At 35.8% G+C, this 26216-nt stretch overlaps 1 protein-coding gene across 1 annotated transcript; it reads left to right on the forward strand.

Moving 5' to 3' along the window:
- Positions 1-22731: 22731 nt before the first annotated feature.
- Positions 22732-24326, forward strand: LOC145665519 (telomere length regulation protein TEL2 homolog). The gene is made up of 2 exons (XM_081732825.1): positions 22732-22739; positions 23300-24326. The coding sequence occupies exons 1-2, from the start codon at positions 22732-22734 to the stop codon at positions 24189-24191; spliced, it is 900 nt and encodes a 299-aa protein (XP_081588951.1). The 3' UTR covers positions 24192-24326.
- The last annotated feature ends 1890 nt before the right edge of the window (positions 24327-26216 follow it).

Genomic DNA, 26216 nt, shown 5'->3' on the forward strand with positions numbered 1-26216 from the left:
GTATACACATGCAGTACATTAATACATTGATTTTGATACATTAATTGCCATTTAGAACTTCATCTCTACTACAATTCTTAATTCTAACTGGAGTGGTACCGTCACAGAGAAACGTATTTTTAAAGAAAGAAAAAAAAAGCTCATCAAGAGCAAGAAAAGGAAGTTGCTCCTTAATTTGATTTGATCTATATTTTATGGGCTGTTCTATTAGCAATGGCCTAGCCCATCACGACTAGGAAATGGCCTCATTCAGTGACCACAATAACTCAGAAAGAATTAGAAAAGTAAGCAGCCTGAGTCTAATGAAGAAGCTTGGGCTTGAAACTTTTTCATCCCAGCATTTGACTAGTGTTACAGAAAACAAAGGACAAATTTCCATCAGGACGACCGCTTTAAAAAAGATTTACTACCTTTTCGGTCAAGTATTTTCACTAGAATCGAATCTGACAATGAGATTGCTCTCACCTAAGTCGACAGTTTTACTCAATCAAATTTGGAGTACTTGTGACATATTAAGGCACGAAAACCAAATATCAACAGAATGAAGAGAACGCAAGGCTGTCACACGATCAGATACCAAAAGTGTCTTAAAAATCTTATTTTAAGCATAGGAATGAAAATCACTTTGTCAATAATTTCGAAAATTTTGCTGATTCGGAACACCCGAATTTTCGGACAATGAGTTTCGAATCCGGATCCAAGATCTGGTTTTTCAGGTCTGGATCCAAGATCCGAAATTTCGGATCCGAATCCAAGATCCGGATTTTCGGATCCGAATCCAAGATTCGGTTTCTCGAATCCGGATCCACGATCCGAAATTTCGGATCCGGATCCAAGATCCAACTTTTCGGATCCGGATCCAAGATCCGACATTTCGGATCCGGATCCAAGATCCATTTTTTCGGATCCGGATCCAAGATCCTTTTTTTCGGATCCAAGATCCAAAAATATCCGGATCTGGCCATCCCTACTTTAAAGTTCATTTTTTTCATGTTTTTGGCAGCCTATAACTCCAAAAGGAAGCACTTGTGCACCCAAGTTGGTCTATACTTTTTGTCTTATCTTGGTGTCAGGAATCACCTCCCAAACATTGTCGGTGTCATTTTGAAAACCCTGTATAATAAAATTAAACGTAATAATTACGGTTAGAGATTTTTTGTATATAGCTGTAACTTTCCGTTGACAATTTTCCAGTTGTGAATCAAATTTACTATTGGAAATTATCAACAGTGACTTCAAATGCTTATCAGTTAACTTGGATCTGTAAATATTTTTTTCTTTTGCATATTTCATTTTGGAGAATGTCTCTTAATAAGATACATATTAATTAGAAGCACATTAAACACACAGATAAGCAGTTCAGAAAGTGGAAGGAATGCGATGAGCAAATTTATGCAAGTGATCAACCAGTGTGAGTGGGAAACTCTTAGAAAATTCCACCAATGAGGAATTTATTTATTTATTTTTTTTAATATCGCTACACTGCAAATCGATCATTTCCAATTGAAGTTCTGGGGCAAAGGCTTCTATACCTGCGTTAAAAGAAATTTGAAAAATCTTAATGTCCTTTGCAATTGTATCAAAATGTGAAAAACGAGACCCAAAATTTATTTTTAAAGCACCGAAAGCTTTTATTGCAAAATCTACCGGAAATGAAGTCTCAGTTTGCAGACTGAATGTTTGATACGTACAAAGGGTGTTCAAAAAGTTTTGCACAGTGGTCTCTATTTTTTTTTATTTGTTGCAGGAGGAGAATGAAATTTTTTGTGAACATACTTGGAACATTTAGCTATACACTGAGCCTACTCAATGTAGCTTCCATCAGCTGTGACGCATCTGGTCCAACGTTCTTTCCATGATGTAAATGCACTTTGGTAATATTCTGGGGATTGACTTTTACACCATTGCTTGACACAGGAAACAAGGTCTTTCTCACTATCACATGTTTTACCGCGCAGGTGGGCCTTCAGACGTGTTTTGCTCTCAAGTTCGGACAAAAACAACCATGTTTCATCCTGGGTAATGACGCGTCAAAACACTGTTTCCATTCTTCAGTAAAGGTCGTCATGAGACCCTCGCGCACATCCTTCCTCATCTTTTTCATTTCTCTTGTCAATAATCTAGGCACCCAACGTGCACAGATTTTTCTGTATCCTAGTGACTGTACCACTAATACCACACTACCCAATGACAAACCAGTCATTTCAGCAAGCTGTCGTGTCGTCACACAGCTGTCATTTTGGATGATTTGATTAATGGTCTCCTTATTCACATCACTCACTACCGTCGATGGTCTACCGCATCGTGGATTATCCAGTATAGAGAAATCACTTTCTTTAAACCTTTGCAACCACCGCTGGATACTGCTGCGATCCAATGTGTCCTCCCCATAAACAGGGAGCAACTTCCTGTGAATCGATGTGGCAGTCATCGCCGGTCTTGAAGAGGAACTCCATCACCGACCGTTGTCGCAACCTGACATCTACTTTACGATCCATTATGACACCTGTAAATAAAAGAAAGTACTTTTATATACCAACTTATAGCTAAATGTTCCAAGTATGTTTACAAAAAAATTCATTCTCCTCCTGCAACAAATAAAAAAATTAGAGACCACTGTGCAAAACTTTTTGAACACCCTTTGTATTAAAACGCGTGAAATTTTTATTTTCAATTGGGATTGAAACAGAACATTTTGTCGAAAGAACAATGTGAGATTATAAATCAGACAAAAGCTGGTTTTCTTCTAGTAATTTTAAATTAAAGTAATTCATACGTTTAGTTAAGTCTGTATAAAATACTAAATTTCATAGTCACTTATTGTTGAGTAACTTAGCTAGAGGACGATTTTTCCCTTTCAAGAAAATTTCGATTATTATTCGCAGTTTAAAAAAAAAAAAAAAAAAAAAAAACCTTAGAACTTTTCCTCAGCTAAGCCAGCGTACTGCAGTATAATATGTTACATTACAAGGGATGCTCGTAAAACATACGGCAAAATTTCCATTGTATTTGCATAACACTTCATACTACACACACATTGTACTTTAGGGCCAGTTGTCAGTTACAATTAGAGCATCCTGTATTATTCGGAATTTTAAAAATAGTAAATAAGTTACTTTGAACTGCATGCCAATTATTTATTTCATTTTATTTCCAGATTGTGTTTCACAATAGATATTTTAAGGAATGTTATTCCTTCAACTGGCGAAAAGAGTCTGTCTTGACCCGAGTGGGTTACGTGCGCTGCTTAGGTAGCTTTGGTAAGCTCCATATTAAGTAGAATAAAATAAGTGTGTTTCTTCTATTGTCCTTTATTTGCAAGTTAGTAGTGATGATGCCATAGAGAAAAAAATATTAAAGGTATCATATTCACATTAACATATCGAAAACATGAATATAGAATTTCAATTAACATAATTATCCCCAATAGAATTTATTTTTAGTTAAATGTATTGTATTGTATTGTATTGTATTTATTTTCATCCTTTTTCATACAAATTGTTCACAACGTGAACGTATGAGTTGGACACGTCATAAGAACACTGAATGTGTACATATGTATAGATTTAAATCTACATGCAATATTAAAATAGTGTGAATTTATATAAAACAAAAAGGTACAATTTTTCATTATTCTAATTTACATACATCGATATAAAACAACATAACAGTTAATAAAACCTTACATTATAGATATACAAAATATATATACTTTAAACATTATTTACTACAGGCGAGATATTCTTCTACAGAATAGAAACAGTGCTCGAGTAGGTAGGACTTGACTGCTTTATTGAAACCAGATGTTTTGTTTTTTAAAGTGGAAGGAAGCTTGTTATAAATATTCACTGCCATAGGAAATGTACTATTCTTATGTACTTTTAAACGTGAGGACTCTACATGAAGGTCAGACGCTTGTCTTGTATTATGCATATGAATATCTGAGTTCAACCGGAAGGTGCTTGTATCTATCTGTATATCTTTTCTTACAAATTTTAGAATTTCATATATATATAAACATGGAAGAGGTAAGATTTCAAGAAATTTAAATAGAGGTTTACAAGAAGTTCGAGGTTTACTTCCGGTCATAAACCTTAAAGCTCTCTTTTGTAAAACGAATATGGAATTTAGCAGTGCAGTAGATCCCCAGAATATAATACCATATTTCAATTTAGAATGAAAAAGTCCAAAATAAGTTGTGAGCAGAACATGTTGACTGACACTATTTCGTAAAAGCTTTAACATGTAACAGGTTTGAGCCAATTTACTAGATAATTTTTGAATGTGAATTTTCCAATCTGATGTATCTGACACCCAAAGACCAAGAAATTTGATATCCGAGACGTAATTCAACGTTTTGCCGTTAATTGTTACACAAGGGCGTTTTCTTATCTCGTTTTTTGCTACGTGAAAGCACATGCACGAAGACTTTGTTGTGTTTAGTATTAGTTTATTTCTATCCATCCAGTCACTGATGGCAGACATGGTGGAATCTACTGCATTACATAACTCAACGTAAGTTTCTCCAGTTACTAATATATTTGTATCGTCAGCATACAGAACAATTTTAGCAGAGTCTAAACATTGTGGCAAATCATTTATATATATTAAAAATAGAATAGGGCCTAAGATGGAACCTTGAGGAACTCCAAATTTTAACTCTTTGGTATCTGAATAATATTTGCTTACTCCCTGAGTGTCTCGAGTTTGACAGTTAATTTCAACAGTTTGCTTTCTGTTGGATATATACGATTTAAACCACTCATAAGCATTTCCCCTAATACCATAGTCTTGCAATTTTTTAAGTAAAATTTGATGATCAATTGTATCGAAAGCTTTGCTAAGATCAAGAAATATGCCGGTTGTATATTTCTTAGCGTTTATTGAATTTAAAGCAAAGTAGAGAAAAGAGTAAAGAGCAGTTTCAGTAGATTTATTTGATCTAAAGCCATTTTGAGCAGGAGATATTAAGTTAAAATTATTTAGAAAGCTAACTAGTCTTATATACATAAGTTTTTCAAAAAGTTTAGAGAAGGTGGACAGACATGATATTGGTCTATAGTTTGATGCAAGATCTTTCTTGCCACTTTTATATAAGGGCTTAACAACTGCTAGCTTCAATGCCTCAGGAAAAACGCCACTACTAAATGAGTTATTTACTATGAAGCATAAGATATCAGCAATTTCACAAGAGCATTGCTTAAGAATTTTATCAGGAACTTCATCATATCCTGAAGAACTCTTATTTGTCATTTTCAGTGTAGTATTTAAGATTTCCTGACTAGTTACTGGGTGCAAGAACAATGATTTTTCGAAAATATGTCTACTAACGCATTGTTTGCTAGATATTTTATTGTTCACGTTATTAGTGATAAGCTTTTCTACTTCATTCGTGAAGTAATCGTTAAAAGCATTTGCAATTTCAGTCGGATTTTTTATAATTTTATTTTGACAAGAAACGCTAGTTATCCTAGAGGAGGGTTTTCGTTCCCCAGATTCTTTCCGAATAATTTGCCATGTAGCTTTCATTTTATTGGAAGCTTTCCCTATGTAAGTATCATTCTCTAACATTTTTGCCTGTTTTATGACCTTATGTAAAACTCGTCTGTACATTTTGTGGTATCGTTTAAACACGGGAGTACGGCACCGTCGGGATAGTTGATGTAAATAGCGCATTTTTTCTAGAGAAACTTTTATTCCAAAAGTCTTCCACTTCGAACTGACATTTACCGATTTATTTATCTTAAATTTTTGTTTAGGAAAAGCAATATTAAAATAATGAGTAAATATGCGTAAAAATGAATTAAATTGGTCGTTAACATTACATTCAATATAAACATCTTCCCACGACTCAGTTTTCAACAAGTATCTGAAATATGCCACGTTAGTGGGTGTAAATGAACGCCGTTCGGACCATTCCACGCCCACGTTTCTATTCTTATTAATTATTTCTGTGTAAAAATAAAGGAGTTGAGCATTATGATCAGAATAGCCTAGGTTTAGTACATCAACATGAGATACGAAATCATCACGTGGAATTATAATTTGATCAAGAGCAGATATTCTTGTTTTGCCTATTCTGGTAGGAGTATTTACGATAGGTTTCAGATTAAATGATGTGCAGAGCGAAACGAGATCTTCTTTTTCTTTGCTATTATTTAGTAAAAAATCAATATTAATATCACCACAAATTACTAACGACTTTTTACAGGACGAGAATTCCGATATAAGCCTTTCTAATTTATTCAAAAAGTCATTGACATTACTGTCTGGCGTGCGATAGAGACAGATAAGTATTAAATTATGATTGCAAAATTCAAGTGCTACAGGTTCGAAAGTTTTTTCAACGTTCACTGTAAGGGTATTCCTTAGAATTTTGATACGAAAGTCCTCTTTGACAAATATGGCAATACCGCCATGGGATATATTTTCCCTACAATAGTACGCAGATAGTTTAAAACCTGTGAATGAAATTGTTTCTATTTCTTCTTTATTCAGCCAGTGCTCCGATATACACAAGACATCAGTTTTACTTAATTCATTTTCCAAAATTATTTTTAATTCGATTATTTTATTTCCTAATCCTTGGACGTTGTGATGTAGGATTTGGAGACTGATATTTTTGGACTCACTTACATCTTCTACTTTTTGATTAGGAACATTATCGGTAGTTATATCTACTGCTTTTAGTAGGGGAGTATTGCTTGGGCAACTTACAGTATCTACAACATTTAGATCCGAGATACAAGACGGCATACCACAACACACATAACCTATATTACTTTTTTTGTCATAACAATTACAGGAAACTTCTCTATGTTTATTTTGCGGAAGTGAAGTACACGTCATAAATTTCGTTTTTCTGCAGAACTCGTAACCTATAAAAAAGCATCTGCTGCCTCAATAATCCAATCACAGACCCTTCTCTTTCCTTTTGCATTTAGATGTAAGCCGTGACTAGTGTAATCCTGTCTACGCAATGCACCTAAACTAACAAATCTAACATGGCTGTACTTTCTAGAGATTTCTTTCACCTGCATATTAAATTTAAATATTGATCTGTTTGCACTACCGTTCGGCCTATGCGGAAAATCATACCTATAGGGTGTTGACAATACTACTGTTCTAATATTTCTTTTACCTGTGCTTTCAAGTGCTCTTTCTAAAGACACTAACACATTCTGGGTTTCTAGTGGATGGCTGAGTCTATATGAAACATGTACTGACAGTTTGACGGGATTCGAATCAGTGTAGAGCTCAGTGACTAATGGTTAGCGTACACGATTTCGGTCCGCGAAATTCATCGTAGAATGACTGTCCGTGAGGGGCCTTAAATATTTCAACCGGCTCCAATTTTGTCAAATCGTACATGAAGACCTAGGCATGTATTGACGTAATTCCTTCCGAGGATTCTCTCATAGTTCCAGAAGGGCACTCATGTCATCATCAGCAGGGAATTGAATAAAACAGCCGTCAATGATCCGACAATTCTGGCCAGTATCGTAACATAGAATGAATCATGAGTTTACGCTTACAGAAAACCGAGTTCATGTTGTCCAATTGGAATGACCAAGACTCAGTAAAGCCAGACAAGCCCGAACCGGTGAAAGTGCTACTATGGTGTCTTTTATTGACATATTCGGGGCGTACATTGGAAATTTTGTCGATGTGCCCAAACTGTCAATGAGGAGGTCTACGCAGCTGTGTTACAATGGTTACCCGATTCCGTTCGTCGTAAATGGCCGAACATCTGAATAGGCATTTGCATCATGCCAATGACACGTGTCACACTTAAGCAGTGGTGTTCTACTTCTTGCTCAAAGAAAACATCGCCATCGAACATGATTGCTCCTAATCATCGGATCTAATTCCATGTGATTTATCCTATTCCTTACTGTTGAGGATTGTGTTCGAAAGACCCATGGGTTCAATCCCCGTGGAGTCAATTCAAGGAATAGTTATTTTTTTTATAAACACATTATTGATGTAGTCTCAAGATCTGTCAGCGCTTTTGTAGTTTTCTTTTCTTTTTTTTAAAATTTTGTCTGTACAATAAACTCAGGTACATTATGCAGACTTGCTTCTTAGCTGACTTCCGCTCCTGTTGTCTTTTACAAGCAATTCCTTATTCTCTCCTGTCATTGCACCTCTCGGCCTGTGTTTTGCTTCCCCATGTGTCAGCTTGTGAGAAATACAATAGAATTACTGATGGAGGAGAATCGAAAAAAAGTTCGCAGATCCTTCCGTAATTTTGATCATCGTCAGGATTTTCATTCCACCTCTTAGCTACATCAAGATTCCACCGGGTTCGATGACATTAAGTGATATTTCAAGACGACGTATGTAACTGAGATTCACGACCTTCATGGACAACACTCGAGATGACGTCTAACTTCGTCATAATTGTTGGAGGCGTTGTACCAAGTACCAGTTTCCACAAGTGGAAGAGACCGAAGGCGGGACCCGAAAAACGAATCAAGAACAAAACTATTAACCAGAGAAAGGGGATTAGAGAACCAAATTTCGATGCATTCACATCAGCTCACTAATAAACAGGATAATGGATCTTCACTTGCAAAAAGTGCCTAACTGAGATTTTGGAACTCTTACACTTTAAAAGTTTATCTCCAAAGTAATTCACATCTCTATACCTTAACCTTTAGTGTGCCCTGTCTTTTCAAAAAGTGAATGTGTTCATATATTATTTAAAATTCTATGACATCAAATCACATACTCTAGTAGAGTATGTGTTACTTTTGGCATACGAATGTCAAGCCTGTAAAATCTTTAAGTAAATGGTGTTTTAAGACTTGCTTATTTTATATATAATAACTTTAACTATAAATCTATAACATACTATATAGGTTACGTTTCACTACATTGAATCGCATTCTAAAGGAAACTATTTGACAGTATTGAGGACATTTGCGGGACAGGGAACTGCAACGCATTCTAGAATTTTATCAGATCATTTGCTGAAAAAAACATACAATGAATATGCAATTATACATCTTGGTTCCAAAGCTAGCTATATCCACAAGATCATTACAACAAATAGTGATCATTATATCTAAAGTATTGTCCCTAAGTACATCAAGGTGCATGTCTCTTAGTGCAACGATCGACCTATTCATAAACAAAATCCAATTCTAGTAGAAAATAGCATAATAAATTAAAATTATCTGAATGTAGATGGGCGTCATAAATATACGGAAGTATTTGCTTACCACCTTCATTTATATGCAGCAAGGTAGATAGTTTCAAATGTTGAACACAAAAATTACTTTTATACTCGAAAAACATAAATGACCTTCCCATTAACATGTTTGTTCCTGCACGCAATTACCTATATGCAATGGTATGCAAATTACTCTTCTAAAACTGATTTTACTGAAAGAAGAAAGAATTACCAGAGAAATTCAGGAGAACTGCAGGTGCGGTGTCCCTGGTATATACTATTCCTGAGATAAGCAACCACCCCTACATATTTATTCGTCTGACTCTAATCAGTGCTGTAGTCCTAAAATTTTCAGAGGGTTTACGCTGTTTTGTAATCGTCTATGGTTGTCATAGAAGACATAGAAGGCATTCTTTTAAATGAAAACGCATGTATTAATTCAATTAAAATTGAAAGGATACATTACTGTTTTATAGTCTAAAAGCATTTCATGGCATCTTGGTGAAACTTAATGCCACTTCCAAAGACTCCCACCAACCATTCACGGCACAATTCGATCCATTCCATGCACTTCATTCCTCCGTCCCATAGCTTCGGGTCCGTGTGTCTTAAAATCACAAATCCCTTTATCATAAACAGGCCATAGCAAGGTTGGCATCCAAAAAGAGTAGTCCACATCCAAGGCTTATCTTTCTTCTGTGCTCGATCCCAGGTTGTGATCGGCCCGGCACAACCCTCAACCTGGAGGACCAGGCTGACTGCAGTTCCGAAGAAGTGGCGATGGAGGCGCCACATCCCAACGCGGGGTCATCATTGGAGTCGTGGCTCAATTAAATAAATCAATATAAACGAAACAAAAATAGAAAGTACGCTTTGAAGCAGTAGTACACTCTAATGACTACGATTAAGCAGAGGGTATACACCGTGTACTGCCGTGTACCCTCGACTACAGCCCTGACTCTAATCTGGAAATTATAGTAATGTTTTCACTGTATTATTTTATTGTTTCCTTCTCTTGGTGTTTTACACTCCAATAACTTCATCAACCTCATTTTGGAAAACAAAAACAAAAAGGCAAATCATAAACAAGAAGATCTATAGCAATTTTACGTCACAAATCACAGCCTTGTCTAATCGAATTCTCTGCTGAGATTTTGATTGCACTAAGGGATCATTCTGCTACAATAGAGTCTCAAATAGTTGCTAGTTGCTACGAAAGTTATATTATGATATTGTTTATATAACATGTAGATCTATCTGTATATAGTACAAAGTAGCTAGGAAACGAATACGTACATCGATGTAAGGAAGAATTATTTTATCGGCACGATTACTTTTTCTACTTTTTCCGTACTGTGTACTTGCTCAACTACAACTCTGGGTAGCGTAACTAAAAGAAACTTTTCCCCATCAGAGAATTAAACTTTTTTTAAAAAATTATGAAACTAATGTTGTATTTGTTTTCAATTAATTACTGTACTGGGTCATTCAGAGTTTATTTATATCATACTTGAATGCAAAAGGTGTTTCGGAAAATACAGTATTTAAGAATAGATAAGACTTTGATATGTTAGGCGATTAGTGCGTTCTGTCTTCCTGTCAGAGATTTTGCACAATATTAATTACTAAATGTAATTATTTGCTGTTGTTTGTTTTCATTAGATTCTTAGCCTGAAATTATGAACATACAAAATAATAATTTATTCAGATATTAATCAATTTTAAGAACTTGAATGTATGAAGGCTGCTCAAACATTAGCAACAAGTGCGTTTTCTCGTCAAAAGATATTCTCCACTAGCAAGATATCTGTGTTGCATACTCATCCACAAAATCACATTGATCTTTATACTTATTGATGAGATATGCAATCATAAGTACAATAAAGGAAATTCTCAGCTGGTAATCAATTTCTTTCAAAATGTGATGATGGTACCACTGATTGATGGATAATATAATTGAAATATCTAACATTTTAAGATGTGTAGATTCTTTAAAGCGTTCTCTCCTTACAGGCAGATTCTCATTCGTCAGATCTACCAATCAAAGATCTTTGGATAAAAAAAAAAAAAAAAAAAAAACCTTAAGGAATCAAGACGGATGGAAGAAGTTACATGTAGTTTTAAGGAGTAATGGATCTAAACTTACTTTGGCTACATCCTTCATATGGAATTAAAGAAAAGAACTGGTATTCTTTGGGTCATGAGTATAAAACCTGCAGAGATAACTTGCAATGCAGAGGGAAATTGTGTACATATAGTCCGTAATCACATCTTCAAGAAGTGTCTGAATTGGGTTATTAGGAGAAAAATCACCACCTAACTTCAAATTATAGGAAGAAATTAGTAAAATATGTAAAAAATATAGTTCGATAAAGCAGATAGCTTTGACATTATCATGAGTAACACAATGAATACATCTGTGAAACATATATGATAATTCCATGCTTTTAGAATACAGTGATCTTATGTACCCCTAATATATATTTAAAAAAGAAAGAAAAAAAACTGTTCATTTTAAGACGGGTTCCAGAATTCTTGTGATTCGTTTAGTCAGAAGAAGATTGTAATAGAACTAAATTTGAAGAAAAAACATTCAATATAACTATTATTCTCAAGAGCAGTTATTCTTCTAATTTATCAGATTTTATATATAAAAGAAACTAAAACTTCATAAATTGATAGTATCTATCACGCATCAAGACAATTGTTTGCGAAACCAGAATTCCCAATACATATCAATGTAAAGTGAAAAAAAAAAGCCAATCAAACAAACGACTGGAAGAATCTAGAAAAGATGAAGTTGAAAGAATATACAATTGTTTACAATTTTCGTCAGCACAATATTTTTCTTGGTTTTTCCATGAACATACGTTGTTGAAGATGGAAAAAGATTTAGTCAGTCAATTGTGAATTACATGAACAGGAAGCTTCGAGATGAGATGAAATACTTGGGAAAGTTCGTAACACACTTACGCCAAGACAACTTTTTCTACAAAATATTTTGAGACTAGTTGCATATCAAGAGCATACACGAAAACTCAAAAAATTATTGAGATTTAGATTGAGAAGAAACTAAGAAATTCACGTTTTAATTAGCATTGTTCATTCAAAGAAGAATGTACAGTACAAAGTTGCTTACTCAACACTTAGTAAATCATTGTAGAGTCATCGAACAACTTCCAGTGATTATATTAAGGAAGATGCTGTCATGTTTCAGCGCTTATAGTTGATTGTTCAACACTGTTTAACCTCCTCAAAACTGCTTTTCACTCTTTATAGTGCCTCTGAGGTTATTACACTCAATATTACGTACAATTATAACATTACATTTTCAAAGAGCTAAAACCATCCGACACCTGCAATAAAGTGTCGCTGTTACTGATTGTGGATTTTGCAAGCAGCTTCTACGTTAGAACTGCTGTCCATGCCTGCTTTAAGAGCTAAGGATGTTCGTAAGTATGACGCTAGATCTAAACATTAATTTACTGTAGCATCTTTCTTTCTCTTTCTTTTCAGAACCAGAGACAAGTCTGTTGAGGAGTCAAACATATATCCAGAAAACTCGCTGAGAAAGTTCAAATTTACCGTAGTTCCAACTCTTACCAAATTCCTTCGAAATGACTTTTCCGAAGTCAAGACTCAGTTAAATCGCTTTCACTTATCATCCGAAAAGTGTCAATTCATCTGATTCAATGGAAATTGTTAGACAAGCAAAAGAAAGAATTTAAGAAGACACAAGTTAAAAAGCAATTAGTCAATTTTACACACACACCTTGCTTTCAGCAATAAAAGTTTCCTTAAAATTGTCCAGTAGCACAGGCCAACGTCCTAATCTCTCTGATCTACCGACTTCTGTGTAATCAGTGCTGAACTTGGCCAATACTTGGATCAGATGGATGGGAAAGCAGATGGTGTTGGCAATACTATTGGTACTTGGCAGATGGTTTTACTTAGTATTTACCTCTCCCCTGCCGGTGGTCCTGGTCCAGTTTCATACAATGGATGTCATCGCCATACAATGCTGGTATTTCGTCTGTATAAATTGGGGATGGACCATGCTGTTGATAGTTAAAGCAGCGTTGATTTTGATTTTTGTTTCGGCCTTTCCTCTATAGCAGAAGAAAGTAAAAATCATAAAACCTTTCGAGAAATCTTGTATTGACGTACTAAGCTATGTCAGTCTTTTTGATGAACATCTCTGTAGGTGATGGCTGACCTTTTCACAGTGCTTCGTCACAGCAAATTTCCAGCGGTTCCTGATAGGTGGCGCTCATACAGCTTTCTGCGCTTGCTCTTTCTCTCCGTAATGTAAACGCATCCAGCTGGCCTTGCGGACAGTTTGCAGCCTCAATTTGTGATGGATTCCGCGACTCACTGTGACTGGGCAGCATGTAATTGTTTCATCGCAACATGCTAAGGTAGTAGATCCTCCTAGGCAACCATATTTCGAATCATTCTTAGCACACATCTTGTGAGTTCCACTGATGTCCTCTTTGGATGCAATTCCGTTGGTGATATGAGTTGTAGAGGAGGATGCTGTGTGTAACGTTTAATTAAATCATTAACAGTGGTTCCTCCCATTAGAAAGTCATTGTTTTGACACTGTTCTCGTATGAAGGATATGCCAAAGTTTCCACGGGAAAGAGCAATGATGTATCATCTCATCGGCATTTTGCTTACTACAAGACCTTCACTCTGCTACACAAGTGAGAGATTGATTCACGTTGTGTAGAGTTTTCTTGCTTTGTAAAACCCAATAAAACCCAATTTGATGTACGTAGAAATTATTTTGCCGTTTATAGCACTTCGATATCTCAAACCATTCTGGAGATATGATAAATATTGCTGAAGCTTGCAACACTGCTTAAATCGTGTAATTGTGAGAACTTGTAATTACAGCTACTATTGCTGTAATGCTTTAAAAAAGAAAGAAACAGCAATAATTTTCAATAATTTCCATAAATACGACATTTTGTCGTGCTCAAGTCAGCAGTGTTGCGAATTTTATCAATGTTTATCGTATCTCCGAAACGGTTTGAGATATCGAAGTGTTGTAAACGGCAAAATAATTTGTACGTGCATTGCAAACCATAAAAGCAACTAGATTTGATACTTACCTAGGCATTTTTTCGAAATAGAGCCCTTCAAAGAAATTCAAAGCTTTCAATCCCTGTAACTTCGTTCCTATTCATTCGAAACAAGTCAAACAATGTATCCACCACTAAGGTACTTTCGATGTGCATTATCCTGTTCATATCGTTGTGCCGCATGTGTGATAGAGGTTTCGAAACTTTGGATTTTTGTGATACTATAATGAATGTGGTATTTTAAGCATTCATTTGATAAGTAATTTGAAATATGTAATAATCAGACGTAGTACCGTTCGAAAAACATATTGGATTGGCAACAGTGATCATAAGGTGATGTTACAAAATACCTAGGACGTTGTTTCCCTCCCTATAGTTTCTTGGTGCAAAATTTCGCTTCTCTGCCTTTTACGATTTCTGAGATATTTAATACTATCATTATAAATGAACCATTCTGTATATACAGGCATTTACAGTTCTTAATTTCTCAATTTAGCAAATGAATTCAACAAATTAGAACAAATACTGTTTATGCATCACTTTTCCAGTTATATTATATACATGAATCTAACTATACACATTCTGTTTTTTGGAGATATTCTTTTAATTATTTATAGTTTTCTTCTATTATTTATTTATTTATTTATTTAATTCTATGACCCATGATTTTGACTGGCAAGATAAAAAGAGCAGGGGCGTCATTTCACACTTCGCTTGAGGGGGGCAAGAGCACCACCGACATAAGACTTTTACGTTTTGTAATAGTATATTAGTAGACAATCGATTAAAGTATATGTATTCCACAAACTCTTGGGGGGGCAATTGCCCCCTCCTGCCCTCCCTAAATGACGCTCCTGAAAAAGAGCATATAAAAACAAGTACAATGAAAAAAAATGATACTGTTGATTTCTGAATTGTTGTTACTGAGAATGCTGAATTCCAAGTTAAATCTAGTAGTAAACAAGTTAAGAAAACTCTCACAGAGGACGTTGAATAAAATGAACAAAGCTTTAATACCTTTCATTCTTTTCAGCTTTTAGAGATCTCCGATGAATCATCTTACTCTTGCCAACTACCTTGAAATTCTACATAAAGAAGAGCCAGATGTATCTCTTCCCTCTCAACAAAGTAAGCTTTCTCTATATCTTTGTTTAATTATATACATTTCTTCTACTCCCATCAAACGTAAAATCTTGGTTTCAATTACAATGGGTATAATTTTTATTTCTTAAAATGTTCTCAGTTTTGTATATCTATTTCTATTAACAGTTTTCTCCCTTCTAACGAAACGACCAAATGAAGTATGTTCTTGGGTTCGGTTCGTGAAGAATTCTGGTGTTGCCCCCAGTGGTCGAAGTGAGACGGTATGCGGTGGTATGCCATAGTGTCTCTGATTTTTCAGTAATGAGGACATTACGTCTCAAGTGTTTCAGTGATCAAGACAGTATTTAAATAACCGGTATGTTGAATCAAAATCATAATACCGACTCTGCTTTTTTTCCACTTCGAACACTGGTTGCCCCACTATCGTGAGGCAATTGGTGTCACTGGATTAGCATGTAATGAACTTTAGTCTATACAGAATGACACAACGCCGAAGGGTTGACCATACACCAACAAACTGAAATCCGTTTAATCGTCCATAATACTTCGTGGCTTGAAACGATAGAAAAGAAAAGTAGTGGTTATTATCCATTTAGCATTAATAGTCCAGGAACTTTAGCAATTTTCTTCGGAAAAATTAGAAGCCAAGGTTTTTCTTTACAAAAACGTTCATTAGGCCACTCTCAATGACATATCAAAAGTCCCCGACTTTCTGCTGTACGCTTCCCCTTTCCCCCTTTTTTTGGGGGGTGGAAGTGGGAGAAGAAAACGCAATTTAAAATACAATCAAATTCAGCTTATTTGCACGTTAACCTAAATATTCCGAATAAAAAAAATTAAAAAAAAAAATAACCGGGTACACTTAGTACATTCGCTCGTAAATGTTTCACAGGAAGTCCCAAAGAATATCGGGTCGGGTTTCGGAAATATGACGTCATCAAAATGTCCGATACCAGAATTTATAGTGTTTTGTGGGAATGGTTATAACTTCCCGCAGAATAGTGGTAAAACCGTCGTTTTAGTTTCAGATTAAAGATAATTAATTACCAAATGTACGGAATGAAACATGCTGTCTGTATCGTTAATTTCTTTCGAGATACAATAACAAATAAAGAACTAGTTTTTGAGTACCTAGTTTTAAGTGTAAATGCAAATAACTCAGTAATCATAAAACATTTCAAAATATATCTTCAAACAATGGTTGTAGAGCATTATAAATCTTTCCAACGGTACCTGTACCTACATTTTTTGTATTTTGAAATGTAAGGAAGGTATGTTGTTTTATTTAATAGACCGACTCTTGTAAAGACAATATAAGCCTTTTTTTTAATTTTGAAAAAAAAAAATAGATATAAGATTCAATATCGCATTAGAATCCGTAAGTCACATACACACCCCAGACACAGATACAAAAACGAGGATTTACAACATTCGGCGATAGATTCTTATCGTTTGTAGAATGAAAAATGTAAAATTCAGAGTAATAATGAATAAGAAATGTAAACTATTCAACTTACCTGAAATGGTTTACTTGTTGAGTTCCTTTGCTGATTGATAAATAATAATTGTAATAATAGCAGGTCCACCTCGTTTGTCACCTCTATTTCTTCGGCGTCCATGATATTTCACGTTCAGAGATTCCTTCCGTTGAAGTGACATTCAAACAGGATTGTCCGTGACAATTTGCACAAGCAAGAAAGCAGAACAGACCCGGCTTTCGACGTCCACACACATTGCCGCATCCTTTAGAAGATGAACAGAAAATCATTTTTAAAAGGGACGGTAGAGCAGGTGGCTGCGTTGATCGAATTGGTACTAACAAATTGTCTTTCATAACCCAACCCCATTCCTCAGAATTTAGTTGGTTTCCGAGCCATGTTTGTACGTGGTAATTAACCCGAAACAAATGTTATTGTGCTGCAGCTGAAGTTGGTGGTAGGGCTTTTAAATCGACAGACTTATTTCTCTTCACTGATTTGGTGAAATAATGATAACAGTAATCATTTGGTGAAATGTCATTTGCAGATGCACCGTATAAATAATAATAATAATAATAATAATAATAATAATAATAATAATAATAATAATAAAAACTGTATGCCATTTTCAGTTATTTCTGCATGGGAAACATTAAGTCGATTAAAAATTTCTACGACATGTTTTAAATCTTGAGGTTTTTGTAATAATTTCAAATAAGCTGATTTCCCCTTCTGAAAAATGGCAGATGTTCCATCACAGCCTGAAAAAGCATGTAGAAATAAAATGTGATTTTTGCATACACCTTCTAAACTCATTGATGAGTAAATTTTCCGCTCTGTCTTTCCTTTTCCTGGCTTCAAGAAAAAAATTCTAAATTCGGCGGAGTTCGAGCTGTCATGATTACTAACAAATCAATATCCTCACCAACAATAACTGTAGAATTAGAATTAATTTTTGATATCGTGAGTGCGGTTTCTACAATGAGGACATCAGCATCATTCTCTTCATTCTCTGCTTGTTTGACATCAATATTGGCAGCCTTGAATTTATCAATGAGCAAACCAATCAACCTACTTTTGTTGTTTGCATTGGCGAGAAAGTTTTCTTGGCTCGTAGTCGCAACCATGTTTCCATCAAATATAATTGTTTTTGATGTTGCTTTCGAGCACCGTCGAAGTTGCTCCATGCCTTTTACATTTTTCTGAGGATTACCATATCCATCAAATACGATGACAGTGTTTTGACCGAAGTGTTTTTCCACATATGCCACATATTTATCACAAGTATCCATGAAAGAATCGTTTTGGCGTCACACTACTCGATGAAGAAGGAACCCTCCATCAACGACGTAATTTGTGTTTCCGAGATCAGGATGAACATCGATCGGGTTGAAGAAGTTGAATAAGGATGATTTCTTTGTTTTTCTCATTCCAGTTGCATCAAAAAGAGCCATTGGGTAAGGAGCCAGTTCGAAATTTAAACATGCTCGAAGGTCATCATCTGATCTTTTGATTACGTTGAATCGTTGAAATAACAGCAGTGGATCGAGAGGCATAGTAACGTCATGTACCGTAAGGTGACTGTTCACTGTTTGAAGAGAAAGAACCCTATCAGTACGAGAATATTTTATGTAATGAAAATTGTCACCGACTTTTCTTTCCATCATGATTGCTCCAATGTTCAGTGCATCGTAGCAGTTTATCTTCTCCACATTACCTGTAAACCCTGTTGCTATAGACATGATCACTTGTACATTTGGGAAGAGTTGTGGGCACTGAACCACTCTGATACTTTCCTAACATCTTTTTGATACCGTTTAATTCGAGATTTCCGTGCATCTACATGCTGTTCTTCACTTGCAAACGAAATCCCACAAAAGCTTTCTAGTCCTTCAGAAATATTGCTCGCACTTAAGAAACCAACAACAAACTTAGTTAAAACACTCTCTTTTGTACTTCTTCCATGCACAAAGCCTCCTCGCATCTTTGAAGACTTCATGAGTGACTGTGTTCTATTACAATATCTGTTGGAGTTCCACTAAAAAATTTGTCTGATCGCTTAACAGTGAAAAAGTCTGCAGTAAATTTTCTATAGGTGTCTCCATTCATTATGTTCTCCAACTTTACCATGTCTTGTACAAACAAGTTGGTACTTTTAGCGTGCTAAAAATGTCCTGCAGCGTAGAAATACGGAATCATCCTTTTCACTGCAGACAAATATGCCTTCCAATCACCCTAATAAACTCTCTGCCTTAATAAACTCTTTGAGGATTAACACCATATCTAAATACTGGACCCATAATTGTGCAGTTGGACCTTTCTTTTTTAGATGGGAACACTTATCTTGATACTTTGATATCATACTTTTAATATCATGATACTTTTAATATCATTGAGGAATCGTAGCTCTTCTACTGTTGAAAATGAAGGTGTTGTTTCATATAGGTTTTGTAGGTTGGCTTCCATAAATTGTTGTTCTTCACTGGACAACGACAGTTCATTGAAAATTATTTTACACAGAGCTATTAGCAGAATTGTATGACTTCTGACAGCTCGAGAGTAAGCATGGCTCATCAACATTTTGTCAACAGAATGAGAAGCGTAAATAGTACTCAACACTTCTTTCAGTCCACTGCCAGCCATGATGAAACCAATTGATCCAAGAAAGGACATGCACATATGAAAACCTCCTAGTCTGACCACTATTTTGGATATCCCAGAATTTTCACCGGATGAAGCAACGACTTCCCTTGTTTTAATATAAAGGGGCTGGTCAAAGGTTCTTACACAAGTATTGTGCCCATACTTGAGACTATTTTCGAGAACATATTGTAAAGTGCTGTAAATTGTGTTGTAGTCACTTGCAGGACTGTTTACAAATGACAAAAACATGACACGTGATTTGTAGTGGTCTTCCTGTTGTGTCAACAACTCCATGAATCCACTCCACCCAGGAATGCGCAGTACTTCCTTATATTTAGCATTAAACCACAAGACATCCTCATTTCGAAGACTAGAGATAAGTGTTGGGTTGCAATCAAGCTGTTCCACAATAATGTTTTTAAGTCCTCGAACATCCCGGTTTTCGTAAACCTTGATTGGTATTTGTGTTGTTTTAGTTATTTCTGAGGCACTTGGGATCTCTTTCAATTTTGGTACGTTATCTAGAGAATCTTAACCTTATCATGGGGACTTAACAATTCGGATGATTTCCATTGAATGAAATGTATTCATGCCATCAATTGTTGCAACATTATGATCTGCGTTGTCACGAACATACTGAATGAAACCGCCTTCTTCAGGGGACGAGATTGAAGGCAGATGATATATCACATTGGAAGATTCATACAGGACTGTTTCTTTATAAGAAGAAGAGAATCCTAAGGATGATAAAATCTCTATTAGACGTCTGGAGCCAAAGTATCTATGTAAATGAACGGATGCTCCAAGGAGTACAGGTGATATAAAGGACCGAGGACGAACCGTGGACATAATGCTATGACATATGACAGTTGACTTTCTTTTCGAAAGCTCTGTAGAACCCTTTCTGTTTGTTAAGATGATTTTCTTTATCAGAGAGGTTAATGACTCAGGCACACTGGCGTTGACATTAGAGAACAATTCAATACTGGGAGGATAAGTATCTACATCACATGATGCAGAACGTATATCTTGACGTATGATTTCGGCCGCTTTCTGCTCAACTCTCATCCTTTCTTTTGCTATACTGGTAAAACTTATACTAGCTATACTGCTATTACTTTTACTATTAAAATAACTACTTCCAAACTAAGGTACTCTTTATTTACGGACACGGGTACATGCACACAAACTTCAAAAGTACTTTACTAATTTTTATCCCCATGCTACTAAATAATATTCTTCACAGTACTTCTAACAAGCCCACTTGCATACTCCAACTTCATTCTTGCTGCCACGAACTCTTTGACCCATGCCAAAGCCAGCCATCCTCATGCTCATCACAGGCTATTGACAATAGTGTCACACTCTTCACAGACTATTTGCTATACCACGTTCTCCACAGATTACTCACTAATTAACTCTTCCACATTCTTCACAGATTATTCACTATTACACTCTTCCACATTCTTCACAGACTATTCACTATTACACTCTTTCACATTCTTCACAGATTATTCACTATTACACTCTTCCCCCGGTTTTTTTTTTTTTTTTTTTTTTTTTTTTTTACAATGACAATCTATTAGGTGGTCTCCTGATCCTTCCGGATTTTCTTGGTAGCTGCCAATCTTGCTGCTCTGCTGATGTTCTGACACCTCCTGGATATCTTGTTGGTAGCTGCCTATCTGGGTCTCGTACTGGTGTTCTGCCATCTTCTGGGTGTTGTCTTGGTAGGTGTTGATCTTGCTCTCTGATTGATGTTCTGTCACTTTCTGAATTTATGTTTGGACTTCTAGGCAGTTGTACATCTTCCACTGCTGCGTCTGCGAGCGGGTTCTTTCGGCAAAGAAACCATATATCCTCCTGACATTTTCTTGGCATGTTATCTTCTCGGTCTTCCTTTGCTTGCGGAAAAATTATTTGATGTCGATGGCACTTCCGTATTTTTCCTTGTATGCTTACCAAAAATACGACTGGGCTCATCTGCCTGACCAGTTCGCCTTTGATAAATTTAGGAAAACGATCGCGATAGTTCTTCACCCAGACCACTTCATTCTTTTCTTGTTGCTCCACTTCTTTCCTGTCTTTCTTGCCGCGTTCAAACACTCCCTTCTGTACAACATTAAACATTGTGCGTGGTTGGAAATTTAACATCAATTCCGCTGGTGGTTTCCCTGTTGCCTTACTCGGTGTGAATCGAAGCATGTATAATATTTCTTTCAGCTTATGCTCTCCTAATCTACGGTTCCATGTATATTTATTGTCTAAAAACTGTTTTCTTAAAAGCTGCTTTACTGTCTGCACGGCTTTTTCAGCGATTCCATTGCTTTCTGGGTTGTATGGTGGAGTTAGCACTGCCTTGATGTCTCTTTCCTTTAGGTATGTCGTGAACTCAAATGATGTGAAAGGAGGTCCGTTATCTGATACTAAAGTCTTTGGATACCCGAAGATTTGAAAAAACTCGTCTAACTTTTGTTTAGTTTCAGATGCTGTCGTTGAATTTACATTCCACACTTGGATCCATTTTGAATAACTGTCCACTAACAGCAAAAATTTAGATCCCACACAATCAAAGTGATCTACATGCACTCTTCCCATCGGTTGTGCTTCTGCTTTCCAACTACTATATTGATTTTTCGTGTTATTCCTATGCATGCTATTACACGTTTCACAAAATTCGCTCATTTTTTTGATATCACGGTCTAAACCTGGCCACCAAACTGCTTCCTTAGCTACAGCCAGCATTCTCCAAGCACCTAGGTGATTCCTGTGTAACTGTTCCAGATACTTCTTCCTTAACTTATGTGGGAGTACAGTTTTGCCTTCCATAATCACACATTTGTTCACAACTGAAAGTCTTTGCTTGTTGTTAAAGAATGTTCTTAACTCTGTAGTATTATGTTCTTCCTTCAACTTCCTGGGCCAGCCTTTTATTATCCATTCTCTCACCTGACATAATAGTCGGTCTTCTTCCGATGCCTCCATGACTTCTTGGAGCGTTAATGGTGCCAACATTATTTGGCTTATGAACTCTTTTTCGTCTATTTTTACATCCACTGGTGCCTCATTAATCGGTAGTCTGGATAGGAAATCTGCTACTTCCACTTGCTTACTATAAAGGATTTTGAAGTCGTACGAAGACAAGAACAGCATCCATCGTTGGAGTCTTGGTGAAGCTGCGTCTGGAATAGCCTTTTCTCCGAATATGATCTGTACACTAAACATATTTTACTCAATAGAGATGACAAAGTATAGACTGAACAACTTACACCTTGTTTCATACCATAGATCAAAAATTGTAAACAACAAATAACATTATATACAAGAAGTTTACAATAGTATTCCACCTCAAAGATTTTCCTGTTATGAATTTTTAATTTATTAGCTACACGTTCTGGAATGGATATCAACAACTGAACCATTTCATCATACTCCACCTGTTTCCCTTTCACGGAACTGTCCCCGTCTATTTTGCAAGTTTGTACTAACCAATTACTGATCACACCCGATTTCAAAACTTTCTCTAATAAATCTACTAATATATCTAATTTAAAACTGACAGGTGTTTTCTGTATTGCTCCCACTAAAATATCAAGAGCTTCTAATTCAGGTCCATTCAAAAACAGCTGTTCCCAATCACACGTCTGTTTTCCTGTGGTATATCCAACCCACTTTGGCGAAAGCAATTCAAAAATTACCAACGCAACTGGTCGATAAAAATGTTCACAAAAAATATGCACTGGAATTGGGGTTTTATCCAAACCAGAAAATTTCTGGAAGGTTTCTGAACCTGGGAGCATATCACACAGTCTTCTTACAGCTGCGATCTGTGAAGAACTTGTGTTTAAACAGTTACACGATGATGATGAATCGCTTGCGATTGAAATTTTGCGTATTTTGCTTCATTTGGAGGATAAATATTCAATGGACAACTTTTCTGAATGCTTATTTAATTCATTGGTTGCTGTAACAATTACATATCCATCACAGTGTGCAGAGTTCCTATGTCAGCAAGTGTTTGAGCGAAATTACAGTGTTCGCAGAAGACTAGATATATTTTATGTGTTACAAGCATCTGCTCAGGAATTGGCAAACGTACGAAAGACACGAGGTCAAAAGGATACATCTACGATTGTGGATGCAAATATCAGAACACAGAAGGAGAGAGGGATTTGTCCCTGGAAAGAGATTATCGAACAGAGAATAGAAAGTAATACGAAACGATATCATAGCAAACGAAAAGTTACGAATCTTCAAAAGAATGAATTTGCTGCTGTTGTCGGGCATTTTTTCTTCCCTTTATTGTACAATTTCAGCAAAGAATATAGTATGTTCGATCGAGATGTAATTCTTCTTGTAGGACTTCTGAATACCCTTGCAGTTGTTATGAAATGTGCTGTGAATACACCGAATGTGTCAAAACTTGGACATTGTTTATTGGATTTTGTTTGGAATTTCCGTTATCATAAAGAACCAGCCGTGAGACAGTCTGTTATCAGTGCTGTTGGAGCTATTGTATTGAGTGTACCAGCATCGTGTGTAATTAGTGACATCCAACAGCAATTTTGGGAATGTTTTGAATGGTTAATGGATATTTCTGAAAACGATCCAGATCAAACATCAAGGGAAATAGCCAGTATAGTGATGTTTCTGATGAAAAATGCAGCTCAGAGTGAAATACCTAAAATAGATGTGAATTAGTAAGACAGAATTTACGGTGAAGCTCTGCTCCATTTCAGAGTAATCACTGTATTAGTATATAGCATTCGCTATTTGATGTAACAAAAAATTTTCCCGTATGAGAGTTTCTTAGATTTGCATTCAATTCGATTATCCCATCCTCGTCGCCACTGCTATACTGGTAAAACTTATACTAGCTATACTGCTATTACTTTTACTATTAAAATAACTACTTCCAAACTAAGGTACTCTTTATTTACGGACACGGGTACATGCACACAAACTTCAAAAGTACTTTACTAATTTTTATCCCCATGCTACTAAATAATATTCTTCACAGTACTTCTAACAAGCCCACTTGCATACTCCATCTTTCTGCGGATCTAATAGTTCATTCTCGTGCCATGATTTACTGAAGACATCATAACTTGTGTCTCGAAAGCACAGTACGGTTGGTCCTTTCAGTTTATTGGTAATTACAAGCTTATCACCGTATCGCTCAAGCTTAGCCTTAATAGTTTTCTGATCAGGCTTCGTTTCGAAATCATCAATTACATCTTTTAGCTCAGAAAGAGTAAACTGACAGTCATCATTATTCTCAATGTACGAAAAAAAATTGTTCATGGCCTCAACAATATTTTCGTGTGAAGGGCGACCTACTGGGTCTTCTGAAGGTTTCTTTGAAAATTGAACAAAACATGTATCATGATACCATCAACTGCAACCAAATCAATTGGATCAATGATGTGCAACCTTACAGCCTTTGCCCAATCATCATTTCTTCTTTCTATTATCTTCATCATAGTATCTTTGAACTCGATTGTAGAAACTATTTTAATTTTTTTTTCGGAACTCACTCCGCTTCTTGTTTTCCATCTCCTCTAAAGCTTCCAAAAGAGACAACGAGTTTTGAAATCAAATTTTGGTACTGATGTCGACTGCTTTCTTGTTTTTATAGAACTCACAGACGCAGCAGCTTCATCACCATTGCGTTTTCTTTTAAATGCGGCTATACTTGTTGTACGAACATAGTCCTTTCGTCAGTCCACACGAAGTTCAATTGAACTTTTATTTTGGAATGTAGAACATTTTCCATGTTGTCTCTCAATACTTGCGGCAATAAGGCTGTCCAACCCACGCTTTACAACCACTGTGGGCTTAGCCACTAAAGCTTTCCCACAAATAACACAAAACATATCCATTTCCTGAGGTGCAGAGAACTCGAAAAGTCAAAACAGTGCGAGATAAGCAATAAAGTTGAATCGCGCCATACGCAACTCTCAACTCGTATAAAGACACACTGGCTTCTGAATTCCAATCGCACACACCTATCCCAATCGATTTCTGTCCATCACTAACCTTCTTCCACCTGCTACTCTGTGTCACGTGTTTCCAACAGCGTCACGTGTTGCTTAACCCTTATTGTTGTTCTTCCTCTCTGAACTATAAATAATTTGTCGGGACGGGAAACGGAAAGAATCTTATGAATTGTAACTACACAGTAGTTAATTTTATAATGAAAATTAAGAAATGAAAACAATTACTGACAACAAGTAACAAACTTATATTACGTATCTAATGATCGTATCAATTGATTCTGGTTTCATTTGATTCAGAGCTACAACATACAACTGTAAATTGACCGTACTGAAAAGCAACAGTTTCACAGAAAACATTACTAGAAAATATGCACATCTTGATTCAGAGGCTTGACGGAAGCAAATGATAAGTGCCACCGTCATCAACATAAGTTAATAGTGGGATCTACCACAGAATAATAAAGAAAGGAAATTAAACCATAGAGTGTAGGGGGTGCTTCCGTAGTGTGTGAAACCTATGAATTCTAATGCGATATTGAATCTTATATCCATTTTTTTTCAAAATTTTAAAAAAATATGCTTATATTGTCTTTACAAGAGTCGGTCTATTAAATAAAACAACATACCTTCCTTACATTTCAAAATACAATAAATAAATAAATAAATAAATAAAATGCAGGTACAGGTACCGTTGGATAGGCTTTATAATATTCTATAACCTTTATTT

Source organism: Thermobia domestica, chromosome 11, assembly GCF_964235325.1.
Source record: "Thermobia domestica chromosome 11, izTheDome1.hap1.1, whole genome shotgun sequence".
Taxonomy (NCBI): domain Eukaryota; kingdom Metazoa; phylum Arthropoda; class Insecta; order Zygentoma; family Lepismatidae; genus Thermobia; species Thermobia domestica.